The 21257-nt window shown below is 32.3% G+C and overlaps 1 protein-coding gene and 1 long non-coding RNA gene across 8 annotated transcripts in view; one reads left to right on the top strand and one right to left on the bottom strand.

The window, feature by feature from the left end:
- Window positions 1-20652, top strand: part of LOC141544750 (uncharacterized) — a 98111-nt gene extending 77459 nt beyond the window's left edge. For 3 of the 7 annotated variants that reach the window (XM_074271261.1, XM_074271259.1, XM_074271257.1), the window contains 8 exons: window positions 1187-1406; window positions 3525-4149; window positions 6714-6830; window positions 7694-7810; window positions 8686-8802; window positions 10721-10788; window positions 12337-12415; window positions 14323-15077. In XM_074271261.1, the coding sequence (XP_074127362.1) occupies window positions 1187-1406; window positions 3525-4149; window positions 6714-6830; window positions 7694-7810; window positions 8686-8802; window positions 10721-10788; window positions 12337-12415; window positions 14323-14502 (1523 nt within the window). In that variant the 3' untranslated portion in view covers window positions 14503-15077. Of the gene's footprint in view, window positions 1-1186; window positions 1407-3524; window positions 4150-6713; window positions 6831-7693; window positions 7811-8685; window positions 8803-10720; window positions 10789-12336; window positions 12416-14322; window positions 15078-15659 lie in introns of those variants that run through there. The other 4 variants (XM_074271256.1, XM_074271255.1, XM_074271260.1 and 1 more) reach the window with 4 other exon arrangements.
- Window positions 1-21257, bottom strand: part of LOC141544759 (uncharacterized) — a 155428-nt gene that overhangs the window by 45937 nt on the left and 88234 nt on the right. The window lies entirely within an intron of this gene.

A 21257-nucleotide genomic window follows, 5' to 3' on the forward strand; every position in this document is an offset into this window, starting at 1 on the left:
ATTAGCTTCAGTGTGGTGATTTTTCAACCACAGAAGCTCTCAAGGATGACCTACCACTTTCAATGCAAAAAGAATTAAGAATCTAGTGTGTGCCAAATTCACAAATTTGAGATAAGAAACAGTTCTTTTCCTCAATGAGTATGCAATCTACTAGGGGGATAGAGCCTACGTAGACAAATGTAATAGGAAAAAATACATAAATACTTAATGAAAATAAATAATATTCAAATAAATAGTACAGTCACACTGCTATTTGAGGTATAAAGTATGAAAGAGCATCAAGCTATCAAAGAAAAAACTTTTTGAAAGTAGCATTTGTGTTATGTTTTAAATGATGGATGTGAATTCAATGGTTCATGAGAGATTAGGGGACTGAAATGCACATTTGAAACATGGGAATTGTGAGCAAGGAGGCACTTGTGAGCAAACAGGCTTTTGCTGTTTCTTCTTTTGCTTTGAATCTTGGAATCTTAGATTTCCCTTAAACTGGCAACTGTTGAATTGAACACTGAAATATATGAATTGAAAGTTGCCAAAGAAAATCTGATAATCAAATCTGTTAAATATGTAACTTGATATAACTCAATTTTGTAATTCTGGGTTAGTTCTAAATTTAGTTATGTATCTCTCTGAAGAATAAAGTACCTAGGTTTTGAGGCAGGAATTTTCCTGAAAGGGCAAGTGTTTTTTGTTTTTTGTTTTTTGTTTTTTGTTTTTCAACTTTCTTCTGGTGCCTCAGCTATATTTGGGTTAAAGTTAGAAGATTGACCAATGAATAAATGAGGAAAAAGATTATTGTATGAATGATGTATACCGATTTACATTATAAGTTTCTAAAGAATAAGAAATGCTGACATGGAACTATTTGGAGTAAAACACATTTATGTTACTTTTAAAGTAATTTAGCATATGTATAATATATGTTTATTAATCTTATTTGTCCCAATCACAGTTCATATCAGTATGTTTACTTTTCACAGATATTTTTTCTTATATTGTGAGAAAAATCTGAGGTTTCAAATAATTTTTTTTTTAAATTAATGTGTAAATTAGAGATTTTGTTTGTCTTGGGAAAATAATACTGATTTTATCAGTGCCAGAGAATCTGAATTCTAAGTATACTGCTACTGTCATGCAGATTTTAAAATCCTAATATTTTTATTTACTTGTGTTTTTGTCTATATAGGTTCTCCTCGCCTTCAGAGACATCAGAAAGTAGTTCTTTCATGTGGTTTATCAGTAAAACATCAAAACAAATCACAATTGGTACAAATGACAAGAGTAGTGAAGAATAGTTTACAAACCACTGTTAGGCGATCACAGGAAAAATTCTCGAAAAGAAGAAAAACTAAATCCAGGTCAAATCATCAAAAAGTAAAATGTGATAAAGAATACTATAGAGGCAGGTATGGAACTCATAAGTTTAATAAAGGCTTAAAAGCATTTCTCTTACATTGAAGCGCACTATAACAGAGAATTTGAGGTTAGGAAATCAAAAGTAAAAAATCAGTGAAAATACTGTAATGAGCCTTCTTTATTAATCCCTTTTACTCTATGGGGGCATGCTCTATCTTCCTGTCTGGAATAGTTTCCAGTGAGTGCCCACTGTCACTTCATCATATTATTTTTAAAGGACAGATAATTGTCTTTCATCAGCACATTTAACAAGTGCCTTCTTTGTGACAAGCACTGTTGTGGGCAATGAAGTACCAATGGGAAGTTTGCACTGAATTTAAGAATACAACCTACACATGCAAATGTAAATACAATAAAGTCATAGAAATTTAGAGCAGAAAGCAGGGCATGATTTTCAGGGGACAGTACTCATGTAGAAGAATGTACTAAGCAGAGTATACAAATAAAAATCCCAATGGAGGGAGTTTAGGAAAGGAGCAGTGCAATCCAAGCTGAGCACAAGGGTGTGGCTTTGGGAAATGGAGTTCTCTGTTGTCCTGTGTGGAACCAAAAGGAGGGCACTTTGACTGGACTGTAGACTGCAAGAAGGGATTCTGATGTGCTATAAATAATGTTATTTTCAAATTCCTCAATAAATGCCCTTAGTCCCCTGCTATATGCAAAATACTTTTGAAACTTAGGGAAGATAAGGGAAGAATATGACATGGCCTGAGTTGTCATGGAGCTTACAATCTTGGAAAATGTACTGTTTCTCTTGATGATCTCATCTTGAATTTCCTTAACACCCTTGTGGAGGAATAATTTTCAGGTTTCTATGATCAGCCCTAGTCTCTCAAGTTTCTGCTATACATCACTGTGGGTTTTTTGGACATCTCAAATGGGATTGCCATATGCATCTTGACCTTAATTATCTTTCTTCCTTAGCCCTCCCCTCTTCTGATCCTATTATTAGTGACAACTATCTTCCTCATCTTTAACTCCTGCTTTTTACTTCTCACATTCAATCTAATGACAAATTTTCTGCCTTTGTAGCACCTCCCGTAACAGTCCATTTCTGTTCAATGTAATACAGGCAATCATTGCCTCTTGCTTATATTATTGCACTTGCCTTCCTCTTTCTTTCTCTGTATGAAGGCTTTCCACATACCAATCCATTCTTCACTCAGCTGCCAAAGTGATTTTCCTTAAGCACAAATGTCATGATTTTATTCCTCCTTAAGTAATACTGGCTCCTATCACCTCTAAGATCAAATATAAATTCCTTTTGTTGGCCCTCAAAATCCCTTATAACCTGGACTCTTCGTGCTTTTCCCGTTTTCGTGCACTTTACCCCTCTCTCTAACTCTGAAATCCATCTATATTGGCCTACTTGCTATTTTTCCTTCTTTGAAAGAGTATTTTTCCCCTATTTTAATGAAAGACTTGTTGGAACATTGATTTTCTAAAACATTTTGAGAATTCAGACTCCATAAGTACTTTTCTCCAGATGTGGATAGCATTCTCCACTTGAAATTATCTTAGATCATTGTATTGCTGAAAAGCACTTGATAGATGATCATCACATAATAGTGATGTACATTGTGCTCATTCTGCTCACTTTATATCACTTCAAGTAAATCTATCCTAGTTTTTCTGAAATTTAACTCCTTGACAATTTTCAGTGCCCTTAGTAACTAAGTGTCTTCTTTTCGGATATTGCCTCTCAGGTATTCATACTTGCTTTCATGTATTCTATTTACATGTTATTTTACCCATTTAGAATATAAGCATCTTGAGGGCAGGAATTGATGTTTTTGACTTTTTATCTTGTTTCTGAAATTTTTCTCCCTTCCACCCCCCACCCTTCCCCTAGATAGCAAGTAATCCAATGTATGTTAAACATGTGCAATTATCTTGAGAATAAAAACTTATTTTAAAATACAATACAATATGAAAATATATTAATTAAAAAGTGAATCCTGAAAATTAAATTTTCAGTTTTTCAGATTTCCTCACAAAGTTTACTGCAAATTTTCCTCTATTTTTAGAATTGTATCCATTTTTACTATATAACACTATATAACACAATCACTTGTAATTTTTTTTCCAAATGCAATACTGAACTCTAGATTGGAAGGTAAAAAACAAAACGGAGGAAAAACACAGTCAGAAATTGAAACTAACAGTTCCTCTGTAAGTTCTGACATCCTTTATGAGGAACATCAGCCACCAGAACTACACCTTCAGCGAGAACAAGAAGAGTGGCTCCTTTTAGAGGACCAACTAATAGACAAAATTGACATCCTGTCAAATAAGCTTTCTAAAGCTAAAAATGAGTTGTACCAACGACGTGATTCCCTTAGAATGAAGACATCAATTTTAGAAAAAACACAGAAAGAATTAGAGATGACCAAGGATAAAGTGAAGGAATTTGAACTCTCAAATCATATACAAAAGGAAAAATTGAAAAAATCATCTCTCAAAGTAGAGTCCATGCAAGAAAAATTAACCCAAAAGCAGAGGGAATTTGCCTTGCTTCAAGAAATATCTGAAGATGCCCAAAACAAAGGGGCCTTCAAAAGAAGGGTATTAAAAAGTAACTGGATGAACTTTAGGGATCGCTCCCTGACTGTTGATGCTTCTAATGAAAAGCAAGATCATGGGGTAGAAGAGAGAAATAAAGAGTCAACTGATGAGATTATCCATTTAAGAGAGCAAATACGTATATATGAAAATGAACAGGCAGAAGATGAGGTAGGTCTTTAAATAATATTATCTGACAAACATTTAGCATTTTGAATTGAATTTTAAAGTTATTTTGATCAAGATAAATTAGGAATTTGAATTTTCAGCAGTTTCTGATATTAGCAACATTCAGTATCAAAATTCTGACATGAGGGCAGCTAGGTGGCGCAGTGGATAGAGCACTAGTCCTGAAGTCAGGAGGACTTGAGTTCAAATCTGCCCTCAGACACTTGTGTGACCCTGGGCAAGTCACTTAACCCTAACTGCCTCTACCAAAAGGAAAAAAAAAAAATCTGACATGCAAGAAGGAGGAAACATTCATGATAAAAATCAACCCCATATCCATTTTTTAGACAAGATGACTCATTTTGATTAAAAATATGGTGTAGCTAGCCCAAGAAATTTTAACTGTATAGTATTGGTGCATAAATGTAAATGGAGTTAAATACTTGTAAATAAATACTGATAAATATTACTATATATTATCCCAATTCTCCTAGCAGTAGGTTTCCTTACTCTTATCGAACATAAAGTGCTAGGCTACATGCAATTTCGAAAAGGACCAAATATCGTAGGACCCTACGGACTCCTACAACCATTTTGTAGTTCCAATAATTTGCCTGGTATTCCATTTAATGCTCCAATGAAATTATTAGAAATGCTGAAACAAGGTAAATCCTGAAAAAATGTACTAAGAGTACTGTAACAATTCAAATTGAGATGCTGTAGGGCATCAGTTATTACCCTTTTCATAATCACTGAAACATATTTATCAATTGACTAGTTTTAATTCAAAATACTGTAAACTGATTTTAGAAATATTAAACAGTTGATCATATTCTAATGAAATTACAAAGATTAGCAACTACTTTTGTTTAAAATTTAGGACAATAATTCTGTTATTATTCCATTAAGAATTAATTTTGGTGTGTGGTAATAAAGCCATCTTTTTTAAATGTGCTTTTGATTCCCTACTACATTATTATTTATGTCAGTTTTTTTACTATATTTACTAATACTTCTTGCATAATAACCAGAATTGCAGTTTCTGGGATCCGTGCCTTTCCTTTATTGAAAATAGATAGCTTTTTACTATCTAATAACAGTTCTCATTATCTGTGATGCTTTTCATATAAGTAGTGAGTGGAAGTACTGTACAATTTCAGATAAAAAATGTAGTTGAATCTATTCATTTCACAATGGAATTTAGTTTTGTGTAGTAATTCAATTAATTTTGCTAGTTTTCTTAAGACAATTTTACATTGCCTTCTCTTAGATGGTTTTCTTTCAAAAGGTTACTAGACTTTACTTGAATTTTGTTTTTAAGATGATTTTTATCTAACGAGATAGAAAATGTTCAATGTCTTTTACATTTTAGCTTCATTTATGCTAGTCACATGCAATAATTTTCTTTAATTTATAGTGAAAATGTACAGGATTTTTAATAACATGAATAGTAATGCACACACCCATATATATGGGTTTTTAATAACATGAATAGTAATGCACACACCTATATACATATATATATATATATATGTTTGTATATATGTTTGTATTTTGTGTGTATATGTTCATCTATGTATGTAGTATATATGTGTGTATATTAGTCTTCCGGCTAGGTTACAGGATAACATGAAATTCTCTTTAGCACTGACCTTGCACCATACTGTATATCAAAAAGTGGAAGAGGTACCATATTTTCTATAATTTTCCCCATTTTTCTGTCCATTGACTGCAACCAGGGGTATAATTTCTATCCTTTCTTAAAATTGAACTTCTCTGAAGACTTGGCAAACAGAGTTGAAGATATAAATAGTAGCTAGCAAGACCTCCACTCCACTATCCATCTACTCCCCTTTTTTTTTGCTTTCATGAAATTAGATCAATCGTTTCAAGTAATTGTATGAGGGCTGGCAAGAATATCAGTGCATATAATCATTCTTCAAGGGAAACTATGAGAGTAAAGAAAATGCATCTTTTTCTTATAGGCATCCTTATTCATATAATGCCAGATGCAAAGAAATTTTTTTCTGAAAAATAGAAGGTAAACCCTAATGTTTCAGGTATAAGAAGCTATATTGTTGTACCCTTTACCATTCTCCCACCTTCCAAGTGAATTGCCCATAAAAAGCTTTATCCCCTATGTGCTTTTGGAGGTGTTATAATTCTCAAGAAGGTGAATGAGGAAATCAGACTGAAAGTAATGCTTTATCATGAGCAAGGAGGAAGATGCATGCTTGGATGAAAGGTGTGTTGTATCATCAAAAGAACTTTGTGGTCTTAAGAAATAAGTTCTCATCCTTTTCTTGATGACACTTTTATGACTGAATTTTATTTAAAAAGTCTTATTTTCTTATTTTTCTCAACTACAAAACAAAATGGTTGCATTAAATGATTCCTAAGGCTTTTCCTAGTTCTATATCAATGATAATCATGAAAATGTTCATGCTATATTAAGTTCTATATAAAAATATTGATATCAGTTAACTTTGAAGGTATATTTATTTCCCATAAGCCAATACTAATATATGAAATCAGTAGCAGAAATTCTATGTACATATTTCCATCAGGATATGATAAGAAAGCTTCAACAAGAACTTGCAGATTCCCAAAAAGAAGAATCCATGCTTTCACAAAAGGCTTTGGAAATGAAGCAACTACTGAAGATATATCAAATGGAAAGTGAAGTACGTATATAAAAATTCCGTGATTTGTCATTGACTAATGAAAAGTGTTTTCACTACATCACTTTTGTTTTTACCAATATTATATTTTGTACCTGTCATTTAAACTGACAGAAAAAGACTTGTATCCATTTATATGATTTCTATATTGGGATAATTATTTTCACTCATAATTTATATCTATCATCACAGAGGGATGAGATTTTTTTCTAAGTAAGAATAAATAAATCATGTATATCTTTTATATATGTAAATAAACACACACACACACACACACAGACACACAGACACACAGGCTGCTTGATGGAAATAGGAATAGAACTTTGCATCTGGATAGTTTTGGAGTTGTCCTAGGGGAAGTCACTTAATCTTTCTTAGCTTCTTCAACTGTAAAATAAAGATAATAATACTTACCTTCCAGAGTCGTTGTGAAAATCAAACAAGAAAATAATTGTAAAGCTCTTAACACAGTGCCTGACACATAATAGGCACTTAATGAATGTTTGTTTCTCTGCCAGAAACAATATTTTCAGTTATTTATAAAAGTAATCATTGTCTCTTATATTTTGACAAACACTTCCTAATAAGTTCTCATCCTTTTCTCGATGACACTTTTATGACTTAATTTTATTTAAAAAGTCTTATTTTCTTATTTTTCTAAACTACAAAACAAAATGGTTGCATTAAATGATTCCTAAGGCTTTTCCTAGTTCTATATCAATGATAATCATGAAAATGTTCATGCTATATTAAGTTCTATATAAAAATATTGATATCAGTTAACTTTGAAGGTATATTTATTTCCCATAAGCCAATACTAATATATGAAATCAGTAGCAGAAATTCTATGTACATATTTCCATCAGGATATGATAAGAAAGCTTCAACAAGAACTTGCAGATTCCCAAAAAGAAGAATCCATGCTTTCACAAAAGGCTTTGGAAATGAAGCAACTACTGAAGATATATCAAATGGAAAGTGAAGTACGTATATAAAAATTCCGTGATTTGTCATTGACTAATGAAAAGTGTTTTCACTACGTCACTTTTGTTTTTACCAATATTATATTTTGTACCTGTCATTTAAACTGACAGAACAAGACTTGTATCCATTTATATGATTTCTATATTGGGATAATTATTTTCAACCATAATTTATATCTATCATCACAGAGGGATGAGATTTTTTCTAAGTAAGAATAAATAAATCATGCATATCTTTTATATATGTAAATAAACACACACACACACACACAGACACACAGACACACAGGCTGCTTAATGGAAATAGGAATAGAACTTTGCATCTGGATAGTTTTGGAGTTGTCCTAGGGGAAGTCACTTAATCTTTCTTAGCTTCTTCAACTGTAAAATAAAGATAATAATACTTACCTTAATAATACTTACCTTCCAGAGTCGTTGTGAAAATCAAACAAGAAAATAATTGTAAAGCTCTTAACACAGTGCCTGACACATAATAGGCACTTAATGAATGTTTGTTTCTCTGCCAGAAACAATATTTTCAGTTATTTATAAAAGTATTCATTGTCTCTTATATTTTGACAAACACTTCCTAATAAGTTCTCATCCTTTTCTCGATGACACTTTTATGACTTAATTTTATTTAAAAAGTCTAATTTTCTTATTTTTCTCAACTACAAAACAAAATGGTTGCATTAAATGATTCCTAAGGCTTTTCCTAGTTCTATATCAATGATAATCATGAAAATGTTCATGCTATATTAAGTTCTATATAAAAATATTGATATCAGTTAACTTTGAAGGTATATTTATTTCCCATAAGCCAATACTAATATATGAAATCAGTAGCAGAAATTCTATGTACATATTTCCATCAGGATATGATAAGAAAGCTTCGACAAGAACTTGCAGATTCCCAAAAAGAAGAATCCATGCTTTCACAAAAGGCTTTGGAAATGAAGCAACTACTGAAGATATATCAAATGGAAAGTGAAGTACGTATATAAAAATTCCGTGATTTGTCATTGACTAATGAAAAGTGTTTTCACTACGTCACTTTTGTTTTTACCAATATTATATTTTGTACCTGTCATTTAAACTGACAGAACAAGACTTATATCCATTTATATGATTTCTATATTGGGATAATTATTTTCACTCATAATTTATATCTATCATCACAGAGGGATGAGATTTTTTTCTAAGTAAGAATAAATAAATCATGTATATCTTTTATATATGTAAATAAACACACACACACACACACACACACACACACACACACACACACACACAGGCTGCTTGATGGAAATAGGAATAGAACTTTGCATCTGGATAGTTTTGGAGTTGTCCTAGGGGAAGTCACTTAATCTTTCTTAGCTTCTTCAACTGTAAAATAAAGATAATAATACTTACCTTCCAGAGTTGTTGTGAGAATCAAACATGAAAATAATTGTAAAGCTCTTAACACAGTGCCTGACACATAATAGGCACTTAATAAATGTTTGTTTCTCTGCCAGAAACAATATTTTCAGTTATTTATAAAAGTAATCATTGTCTCTTATATTTTGACAAACACTTCCTAATGTTGAAAAACAGTTCTTTTACCTGCTTAACTTCAGTATAATGGTATTTACTAAGAAATGGTTTATTACTGGTTTCAGTCCTTTCAAAACTTATTCTTTCATATTGCTATGCTTGAGAAATATTTCTAGTTTTGAAATAAGTATTGGAATGGAATAAGTTCTGTTTCTCAAATCACTTTGTTTTCCTTATCCCTCATTCTCTTTATTTTCCTCCCATTCCTTTTGGACCACAATGATTAAAATATTAACTTTCATAAAAGCCTTTGTTTTCAAGCTGGACTCTAGGAACTAGGTGTGGACTAAACTTTATAAGGAATAGCAAGGAAGCAATAAATCTTTGTCCATATGGATTAACTCAGTTAAATGGAATTCAGGGCAAAATGGTACCAAACTTTAAGCGATAAATAAGAATCGGGTGAAAATTATTTGTTCAATTATTAGTCCATCAATTAGTGAATGTCAGTTCTGTGAATTATATTGACAGGTTCTGACTAGCTTACCAAGATCGTGAGAAATCCATGCTCTCTTGTCCTTGAAGAATGTTCAGTCGGACTTGAAGCCAATGCAAAATAGGAAAAGCTCATACAAGTTATCATGTAAACAAGCACCAAATAGCTTATTATATAAGGAAGTAATTTAAGAGAGAAAGAGTGAAGGAGAAGGGAGGGTAGGGAGACACAAAGGAAGAAAGGGGAGAGAGAGAAGGGAGTCAGAGACAAATCACTTTGCTTGGAGATTTGCTTTTCCAGAGGCTAGTCACTTTACCTTAAAACATGTGTTTATCGCTCAGAGTTTTTCATTATATAGCTTTATAAACTTGAGGGGGCAGCTAGGTGGCACAGTGGATAGAGCACCAGCCTTGAATTCAGGAGGACCCGAGTTCAAATCTGGCCTCAGACACTTAACACTTCCTAGCTGTGTGACCCTGGGCAAATCACTTAAAACCAGCCTCAAGAAAAGAAAAAAAAAAAAAAAAAAAAAGACCAAAAAGCATAACCTTGATCATTGTACACAAGACATCTTTAGTGTAGCGTGTTGGTTTGGAAGACCCCAAGAAACATTCTTAAGGCTGTGATCTACACTAATGAAGTGTCCAGTGCTACGTATGTAATTTCAGGTGTATGTGCCCATGTAAAATGAATTGAATATAGTGACATTTGGAATATATAAATGCAATCGTTTTGTCTATGCAATGGACTACTACCTGATGGACTAGTAAAATTTATATTAATAGTTAAGTATAGGCATCACTAATTCATAGATAAGGATAAGATTATGATTTCATTTTTAAAGTTGAAAAGTTTGAAACATTTTGGAACTTTTATAGTTGCAGGAATCTCAGGAACAGAAAAGAGAGACACAGCAGTATAATGAGTTAGAAGAGCATATGCAAAAGTAAGAATTAAAGCATTTTTATATTTTACTGCTATGACTAGTTGTAGAGCAAATCAAAATGATAAATATATTCATAATACAACATCATGCAATTGTTTATTTTAATTCCTTTTTTTCAATGGGAAAGGAGAATAATCTGCTTAAGTATAACTTATTTTGAGATGAATAAATAAATAAATTTTAGTCAATACTGGAAATGTCAAAAGTGCCTTGGGCTCCAATCAGAATTTACCTCCCATAAAGGGAGAAATGAGATGAGAAATGTAGCTGTAGGAAATCAGATTTTGGAGGACATGTTTCAGAAAATACTGGTTTTCATGTTGTCAGTTTACTCAAGTGCTTTACTTTGACCATTTTGGGAAATCAAAGGATAAGCTATATAAATTACGGCTAAATATATGTATGTAGGTATTGCGCGGACACACACACACACACACACACACACACACACACACACACATATATCCTACCACCAAATCATGGAAATGTTATATATCTGACTTGTTACTTGCTGTGCATCCTGTGCTAGTTGTTTTATTTTCCACAAAGTTCTCTAAAAAATATACATTGAAGAGCTGTTACAGATACAAACTGCTAGAAGGAATTTCCTCATGAAGAATTCCCTATTCCAATAAAATGTTCCTATCTTACTGCACCTCCCTTCCAAAAAAAATGTCCTTTCATAAAATATCTTAACTAACTGTGCCTTATCAGGATTTTTTCCCCAGGAATAATATATTTTTCATAGCCAGTTGTAGTGTAGCGTAATTTATAGGTTTGAAAGAATTTCTGAAGGATTATCAAAATACAGGTTTCTTGCAAAGTTGATCTCCAGAAACAATCAGAAGAGAACTGAGTTTAGTGGGGAGAGTTCAAATCCTGATTCTGACATATACTGACTGTGAGCCTGAGTCACAGTCTGAACCTCTCAGTGCTGGCAAGAAACTTAAGAAGACTTGAGCTTGCAGGTTTGAATAGGTAGACAGTATCTTCCTACACCAAGGAAATCACAACTCCAAATCACAGAGATTTTTAGATCACAATGTTTTAGGAAAGTGTCTTAAAATAGATACATATTCTTGTCTAAATATGTCATTATATATGAAGATAGGACTGGATATATACAAATAAAAGTTTCTTAGAAGGAAGTGCTGTTTTTCTTGATATTTATATCCCAGATTCCAAATTCTGTTTGCCTTTGATCTCCATGCATTTGCATATTCCACAATATGGAATATACCTCTTGCAAATGCCTAGTTCTAATCAAAACTCACCCCAAAAAAACACTTAAATAAGACTTTCTGTATTCCTTTTTTAATTCCTTTTTGCAGTTACTTTGTATTTACTCCAAATATACTGCATTCACATGTTTACCTGTGCATGTTGTTTTCATTCTAATTAAACCAAATTGGAGCCTCTTTTACTTCTCTTTAAATCTATCTTCCAGGCTTTGCAAGTGAGATCTTGAACCTTATAGGAAATTATTAAATTAAATTAATTTTAAAAAAGTTCTTCAAAATTTTGTGACAATTATATTTACTTTTGTAGATTTAAAATGGAATGTGCCACATTTGAAAATTCAGGAGAGCAAGATGAAAACATTTGGGAAACTATCAATTTCTATTTTGTAAGTCATCTCTGGGATTTAGTTTTCCTCATTTAAAAAACCTTTTTTTTTTTAAGTGGTAGAATATGGTAAGAATTTTAATTGTAAAAAATCCAGTTGTTAATGTAATATGATATTCAAATACAATTCACATTGATTTGGGATGCTGGTGGTGTTAATCATTGTTATGGGAGAGATGAATTTTTTTTCTCTGTATAATTATTAATATTGGCATCACATCAGATTATCATTTGATGCCATAACTTGGCTTTCTGATTGGATACACTGAGGTTGGGTTTGCAAAGATGGAAAGAAACAATTTTCTAAGAGAAATAGGTGGTTTCTAAAAAACTTTTTGAAGTGCTGAAACATTTAGGGGCAATATCTGCAGGGCCTCTTAGAACACAGAGCTCTGCTACAATCCTAAAAATAAAAATACTACACCAAAAGATGACTACTAGGCAGAAACAATTTGAAAAGAGTATTGCTTTAAGAGATTTTAAAATGACAAAGCATAAATAAAGCAATAGTTTGATTGCAAGGTGATCACTATTGCCGTTAAGAAAGTTCATAATGTAAATTGATGTAAAAGTTAAAGATTCACTCTATAAAACAGGACTTAAATTGATTTAAGAGAAGGAAGTTATAGATTTTCAATACCTTCTACCAGTAAATGAATTAAAACACTTACAATACAATATTCTCCATACATTATTTTTCTATTTTAGGGAAGGAAAGATTTTCCTCCTCCTGGAAAAATGACTAATAAATGAATTCATCTAAAGCTACTGGGTTATTTTTTTAAGATTCTAGTATTTGATGATATTGAGACATTTCCTCAGTTCTGATATCTACCTAAAGTAAGGGGAAAGCCCTAAAGAGCTTTTATGAGATAACATTTGCAAATTGGTGCTATGGTGTACTGGTACTATACATATACTATATATGTGAATTGCAAAACTCTTCCTTATCAAGAAATGCTAAAATTCTCATCTTGGGAACTTAGGCTCCCTTTTAAAATATCTATGATAGAAACTTGCAGAATGTTTGGTTAAGCCCTCAATATCTCAATAAGCATCCTTTATCTCTTTTGTAATACTTCCTCTCCTCCCCTGAGAAACCCCAAGTTTATATTTACCCTATAAAAGGTGTGCTTATGATGTTCTTTCTGGAACTAAGTCAGCTATGAGTTAACTCTCTCTCTTCCCATAACATCTTCCTACTATACCTAACTCTTTAGACTGCTAAGCTTTTCTATGCATTTAGCCTGCCATTCAAAAGGGTACTCACAGCTTATAGCGTATTCCTTTAATGGCTTCTTCCAAATACCTTTCTTTGCTAACTCTATTGCTCTCCCAAATCTATTTCTATTTCTATTTACCCCTCCTGGGGCCAATTTCATCTTTTTGTTTTGTCGTAAATTCTTCTCATAAATAAAGATACCTTTTGGCAAAGAGAATGTCCTTGTGAATTTTTCACATGTACCTTGGATTTGGTATTTCATATTACTCTCTCAACCCATCCTTATTTGTTTAAATAATGACAAGTGACTACTTAGAAATATTTTATTTTACTGTCAATTAACTTGTTGTCCTGCAGTTCTCATCAATATTTCTCAAAAATAATTGTTTTCTTAACATTCTAAGTTTCCCAAAAGCAAGAGATACAATGTTAGCCAGGAAAGGGTTTTGGAACAAGTAACAATGGAAAAGTTTCCACAATAGAACTTACAATTACCATTACAATTAACCTGGAGAAAGGTGGAAATAATGTTTATTATGCAGACTTTATATAAAAGCTAGTAATGTAATTCCATGGTTTCATCCTATCTTTGAAGTGTCTAAATGTATTTAAATAATTAATTTAGGAAAAACATTTTGGAGCTGTAACCTTTCTTTTGTGTAATTAGCTGAATTGATATTTTATAGAAACATATTCAAGACCTTAAAAGACAATTGGACGCAGCATTCTCAAAATTTATGCAGTTGGAATTAATGAATAAAATAATTCAAGAAGAATCATTTTCTAGCAAAAGTCTGCAAAAGAATCATGACAAGCTGGAAAGGAAGAAAAGGAATTTGAAGAAGTTAATGTTAAGTATCATTTAGAAATACCTGAATTAAAACACAAGGAGAACTGGACATTAAGGAACAACTAAATAACATCTTACTATTCTTACAGGTTACTTTATCAATTTAATGCTTTTAAAATATTTCCATGTAAGTGAAGGTTTTTGTGGGGTTTTTTTCTCTATTCTAAATCCAGAATCTTTTTCTCTGCCTTCTTTAGCTTGTCTGCTCTCTCTCCATTAGCTTGGTATCATGATTTTTAAAAAAGAAAATAGGCTTTTAATGTGAATTCTGAAACCAACTTATGCTCTTCCCTTGTCAGCAAATGTTAAAATGCTCATGCTGGAACTTAGTTTCCCAGACTGCCTTATTCCTTTATATTTGCCCTCCTCCCATACATGGTGTGAGCCCCTTTAAGGGGAGGGTTGCTCCTCTAAAAGATGTGCTTCTGAAAAAGATTTTTTTTCTCAATTCTTTTCAGGACTATGAGTTACTCTCCACTTCATAGCATCTTCCTTCTAATGGCTCCTTACTTATTATTTATGAGTTCCAATAGGGAACACATCTGTCCCTTTGTTAATTCACATAATAAATAGCATAACTTAGTAAAATGTGATGGATATCTTGTTTCAATTCTTCCATGTCAAGAACTGAATGCTTATTTTGAAAGGATTTTTATTTACCAATTCTGGTGTCTATTTTGCCTTATCTTTGAAATGATAAGTGAAATAACCATATATCATTTGCTAAAAAAAAAAAAAAGAAAGAAAGAAAAAAAAAGAAAAAAAATTTGAAATTTACAATTTAAAAAATTGAAAGGTGAATTGCTTGTGGGTTTTTTTTTCACCAAAAGTTTTAATTGTAAGAAAATATTCTTGTGGATTCTGGAGTAATTTCCTTTCAAAATTATTTCTTATTCAAAAATTTTTATGATCTAAAATATTAGCACTAGAATGAACTAGTGAGCTAACATGCAGTAGAAATAGTTGTCTTCTTTTTAAGTTCAAATTTAATTTGCCTGTCCTTGAGTTCTTTTAAAGTTAGAACTTATTTTTGTGAATTCAGAATAGTTCTTTAAATCAGAGACCGAAATTTAAATGAAAACTAACAGAATATGGTAACAAACATCTTATAATTTTCAGGTGAGAATCGGGCATTTTATGTTAACTCTTTCCTTTGTTTTCCATTTGATTTAGAGCCTGGAGCTAAACGAAAAAAAAAAAAAAAAGATAACTGATATGACCAAATGGAGCATTGACTTCAAGAAATGGAAGCTGAATTCTTCAAAATAAAAATGTCAAATGAAATGTCTAAGGCAGAACTAGAGAAATACATGGGGCAGAACCAAGATGGCAGAGATTGCACAGGTCTTTATCTGAGCTCACATCAACACCAGATCAAAACTCTGATCTGTATCAAATTTCCAGCAATAGATATTTTGGAAGAACTTCAGAAAAGGTTTACTTCAACCGGGCATGGTGGGAAGGGATGACTGCACAGGTCCAGTGTAAGGACCCAGGACAGTGTGCCATCCACATGCTAAGGATCTACCAGGAAGCTCTTAGCCAAATATAGCAGCATTGGCTGCTCTGTCTCGAGTACAAGCCAGTGGATTAGCCACTCTCTCAGCTGAGAGTCATACAAAACAAAGGTAAATAGCGTGCTTCTAAACTCCAGAAGATCATGGGACCTAACCATGGCCACCCAACACTGGAAGGAAGTCATTGACCCAGCCTAAAGCTACTATCACTTGTACAGGAAGCTGGGTGAAATCTCCCTGTTACCCTAAGAACAGACTTCAACCTTTAAAAAATCAGGAAAAAAGCAAAAAGAAATCTGATTATAGATAGCTTTTATGGGGAAAGAAAAAAACAGACCTCTAATCCTGAGGATCCTAAAAGCAAATCATCTCCAGATGAATCCTCAAAGGGTGATAGATTTGAGCCCCATCTCATAAGGCTCTCTTGGAAGAATTCAAAAAAGATCTTAAAAGAGAGTTAGGAGGAAAATGGAGAAAGGAAAAGAGGACTTTGCGAGAGAGTTTGGAAAAGGAAACACAGAAATTATCTGAAGAAAACTCCTTTAAAATAGATTTAGTGAAAAATCATATAATGCCTCTTTATACATTTGATGAAATGGAAGAAAGTACATAACTCCTTAGAGAAACCAATTCAATGAAAAACAATTTGTGAAATGGGGGAAAAATGTAGTGAACAAAAACATTTAAAAGTTCAGTTACCCAAATGCAAAATGAAATAAAGATAACTGGAAATAAAAGGAAAATTAGAATTTAACAAATGGAAGTGAATGACACAGTGAGACTTCAGGAAACAGTCAAACAAAACCAAAAAACAAAAATGAAAAAAATAAGAAGAAAATGCAAAATGATTCATTGGAAAATCTTACATGGAAAATAGATTTAGCAGAGACAGAGACAATCTAAGGATTCTTTGGACTTCCTGAAAACCATGATGAAATAAAGAGTCTAGACATCATCTTTCAGGAAATGCCTGAAACTGCCTTCATGTCCTAGAACCAGAGGGTAAAATAGCCATTGCAAGAATTGACCTAAAACTTCCTGAAAGAGGCCCTGCAATGTAAACTCCAAGGAAAGTCATAACAATCTTCAGAATTATCAAATCAAGAAGGAAATATTGCAGGCAGCCAAAAAGAAATAATTCAAATATTGAGGAAATGCAATCAGAATTACCCAGGACTTAGCAGCTTCTACTTCTAAAGATCAAAGTACATGGAATCTGATATTCCAGAAAGCACAGGAACTTGGATTGCAGCCAAGAATTAACTTTCCAGAAAAACTGAGCATTATCATTAAGGGAAAAAGATGGATATTCAATGAAACAGGTGAATTTCATTTATTTGAGATGAAAAGACCAGAACTGAACAGAGAATTTGATCTTCAAATGCATAATTCAAAAGTACAACTTTCTTGTAAAAGTTCTATCTTCCCTATGTAGGAAGATATGTTTTACTTCTTGAGATCTGTATTGTCATACAGGTATAATTTGATTTTATTGTGTTAAAAAGGTAGAAAGGTAACCCACAGTAAGAGGTTCATACAGCTGCTCAAAAGGAAATCATAAAGAACTTTCTACTGGCACTGGGAGCAGGAGGACTATGTTGTCATCCTCCTAGTTGAAACCATGTTGCAGCTCTGGATCAAAGTCCCAGGCTGAGGAAGAGCATTATTATTACAGCATATGGTCACAGAAGAGCAGGAACTCTGATCACAATTATAGGATGGAAAAGATCATTCACAGATCAGAACACAGGCTAAGATAGCAGTGACCACACCTCTCTTAGATCATACAATACTGGAAGAACTAAAAGCTTCCAGATCTAGCTCTGAAAAAAGCAGAATAAAAAACCTGAATCTTGGGATAGTGCTGTCGCCATTGTAGAGCAACAACAAATAATCTAAATATAGAAAGTTCCTATGATCAAAACACAAGCATAGAAAAAGGCAACAAAGTCAAAAGTGCCACATCCAAAACCACAGAAAAATGTAAATTGGTCTCAGGACAATAACGAATTCCTAGAGGAGCTCAAAAAGGATTTTAAAATTCAAATAAGAACGGTTTAAAATACTCGGAAAAGAAATGAGTGACACAAGAAAATTAAGAAAGATCAACACCTTAGTGAAGAAGACACCAAAAAATATTAAAGAAAATCACCTTAAAAAGAGAATAGGCCAAATGGTAAAAGATGCACAAAAATCCACTGAACTACTTAAAAAGTAAAATTGACCAAATGGGGAAAAAAATCCAAAAATTTCAAAAATTCACTGAAGAAAATGACTTTAAAAATAGATTTGAGCAAGTTAAAGCTGATGGATCCATGAGACATCAAGAAAATAAAAAGAATGAAAAAAATGAAGAAAATGTGAAATATCACTGGAAAAACAATAGGTTTGGATAATAGATTCAAGAGAGTGCAACACCTGAAATCCCTGACCAAAAAGAGCTTAAACATCATCTTTCCAAGGAAACTGACCTGATATCCTAGAACCAGAGGGTAAAACAGAAATTGAAAGATTCCACCCACAATCAACTCCTGAAACAGATCCCAAATTGAAAATTCCCAGAAATATTTAAGCTGAATTTCAGATCTTCCCAGGTCAAGAAAAAAAATTATTGCAAGGAGCCAGAAATAAACAATTCTAATATTGTAGAGTCACACTCAAAACAGGGCTTGGAATGATACTCCAGATAGCAAAGATAATCAAGACTCAACTACCCAGTAAAACTGAGTGAGGGAAAAAGGATAGGGGAAATAATAATAGTAATGAAATAGAGAAGTTTCAAGTATCCCTGATAAGACCAAAAATAAACAGAAAACTTATGCAAAACCCAAGAGATGCATAAAAAGCTAACAAAGAGAAATCATAAAGGATTCAATAACATTAATGACTGCATTCCTACATGGGAAGATGACACTTGCAACACCTAAGAACTCCCAAGAAATCATTAGGGCAGTTTTAGGAATCTACATAGTCAAAGGGCACAGATGTGAATTAACTATAACAGGATGATATCCTAAGAAAATTAAAATAATTTCACAGGAGAAATAGTAAGGAGTAAAAGGAAAAAAAACAGGACAAACGGAGAAAGTAGGATGGAAGTAACAATAGTAATCATAACTTTGAATGTAAATAGGATAAATTTACCCATAAAACAAGGAGATAGAACGAATTACATAATTTAGACATAAAAGGTGATACCATGAGCATAAATAAGGACATGTAGAGCAGTTTACTTTTTTTCTCTATGAATAAGGGAAGAATTTGTCACCAGACAGAAATGAAATGCAAAATGGATTGATTTTGATTAATTAAAAGGTTTGCCCAAACAAAAGCAAGTCAAGATTTTAAGGAAAGCAGAAAAGTGAGGTGGTAGTTTTATAACGATTTATAACAATATCATAAAGGCTTCATTTTTGAAATATATCAAGAACTAGGTCAAATTTATAAGAATACAAATCATTCCCCAATTGGTAAATGATCAAAGAATATGAACAGGCAGCTTTCAGGTGAAGAAATCAAAGCTATCTAATTATTAGAAAGAAAATGATAAATATTGGTCATGATAAAAAATTGGAACACTAATGGTTGTACCAAGTTGTAAAGTGATCCAAACATTTTGGAGAGCAATTTGAAACCATGCCCAAAGGACTATAAAATTTTGCATACGCTTTGAACCAGCAATACCACTAGGTTCGCATCCAAAAGAGATAGAAAAGGAAAAGGACCTAAATATTCAAAAATATTTTTATAGTGACAAAGAAATGGAAACTAAGGGAAAGATCGTTAATTGAGGAACAGCTGAACAAGTTGTGATATGACTGTAACAGAATAATATTATGCCATAAGAACTCAATAGCAGACTGATTTCAGAAAAAAACTTAGGAAGACTTAAGATCAAGAGAACATTGTACATAATATTGCACAATGATGAACACACAATAACTTAGCTACTCTCAGCGAACAATGATCTAAGATAATTCCAAAGAACTTAAATGAAAAATGCTATCTACCTCTAGAGGGGAAAAAAAAGTCTGAATGCAGATCAAAGCATAATTTTTTAAAATTTATTTTTCTTAGGGTTTTTAAGGAGCTTGCGTTTTCTTTCACAATATGACTAAAAATATTTTACATCACTGCACGTGTATAATCAAATACTTTCTCAATAAGGGGGAAGAAGAGAAAGACCTAAAATCATTTTAAAGAGGTAAAAAATTGTTTCTATACATAACTGGAAAAAAATTTAAATGTGCTCAAAAAAAGTAAAAATTAAAATCTAATATGGTTCAAAAGAAAAATAAATGAGATTCCACCTCAAATGTAGTAAATTGCACACATTTTCATACTTTTTATTACAGTGTATTAGTTACACTGACTTTTTCTTCTTTAAAAAAAATCCATCATATGGGAATGGCTGTATGGGACAGGGATAGGGAGAGACACTAAAGGCACTAAATATAATAAAATAAATTTTAAAATTTTAAAAAGATCCCATGGCCAAAACTGTAAAACCAATCAGATAATGCTCTGGTATTCCTTCCACACAAATTGTTCATTTCTCATATCTATGCATTATGTGCTATTTCTGCTAAAAGGATTCTGCCTCTTGCTAATAAACTTTCCTGTCAAAAGTCATAACTGACTTCAAGGAATTTTGTTCTGGTTTGTTCATTTCTCTACCCTGTACTTCATTACATGAACATGGTGATTTTGTGGCATGCTGAAGAAATGCCCCAATTGCTTTTTACTTTTCTTTTTTTACATTTTTAGTCAAAACTCTATAGCCTCCATTCAAAGAAAATAGCAAAGGTAGAGGTATTCCTAAGGAGAAAGGTGTTTATTAAAAGTGCTATTTAGTTTTGGAACCAAGATTTGAATTGTGGAAATTTTCTGCCTTCCTAATTGTTTTTATATATTTTCAATCCTTGAGAACATCTTGAAACTATGTTAAAAACTAAAATAGAATTCAAAACTTAGATCAACTCTAAAGACATAACTAAGTTGACATATATTGATATACACAATATATGAGGAACTAATACACAGGACCAAGAGGTGTTCCCAAAGGAATGGAGTCAATGAATGTAAACACTCAAATAGAAATAATATACCAAATCACTAATAAAAGAGATGAAAATCAAAATAATTCCAAAGTTTCACTTTACACTTAATTGGACAAGATAGTGCTGGAGAGATTTTGTAAAAATAGGCACCCTATCACACTGTTGGTGGACCTGGGAATTGGCCCAATCATTGA

This window comes from Sminthopsis crassicaudata, chromosome 5 (assembly GCF_048593235.1).
Source record: "Sminthopsis crassicaudata isolate SCR6 chromosome 5, ASM4859323v1, whole genome shotgun sequence".
NCBI lineage: Eukaryota > Metazoa > Chordata > Mammalia > Dasyuromorphia > Dasyuridae > Sminthopsis > Sminthopsis crassicaudata.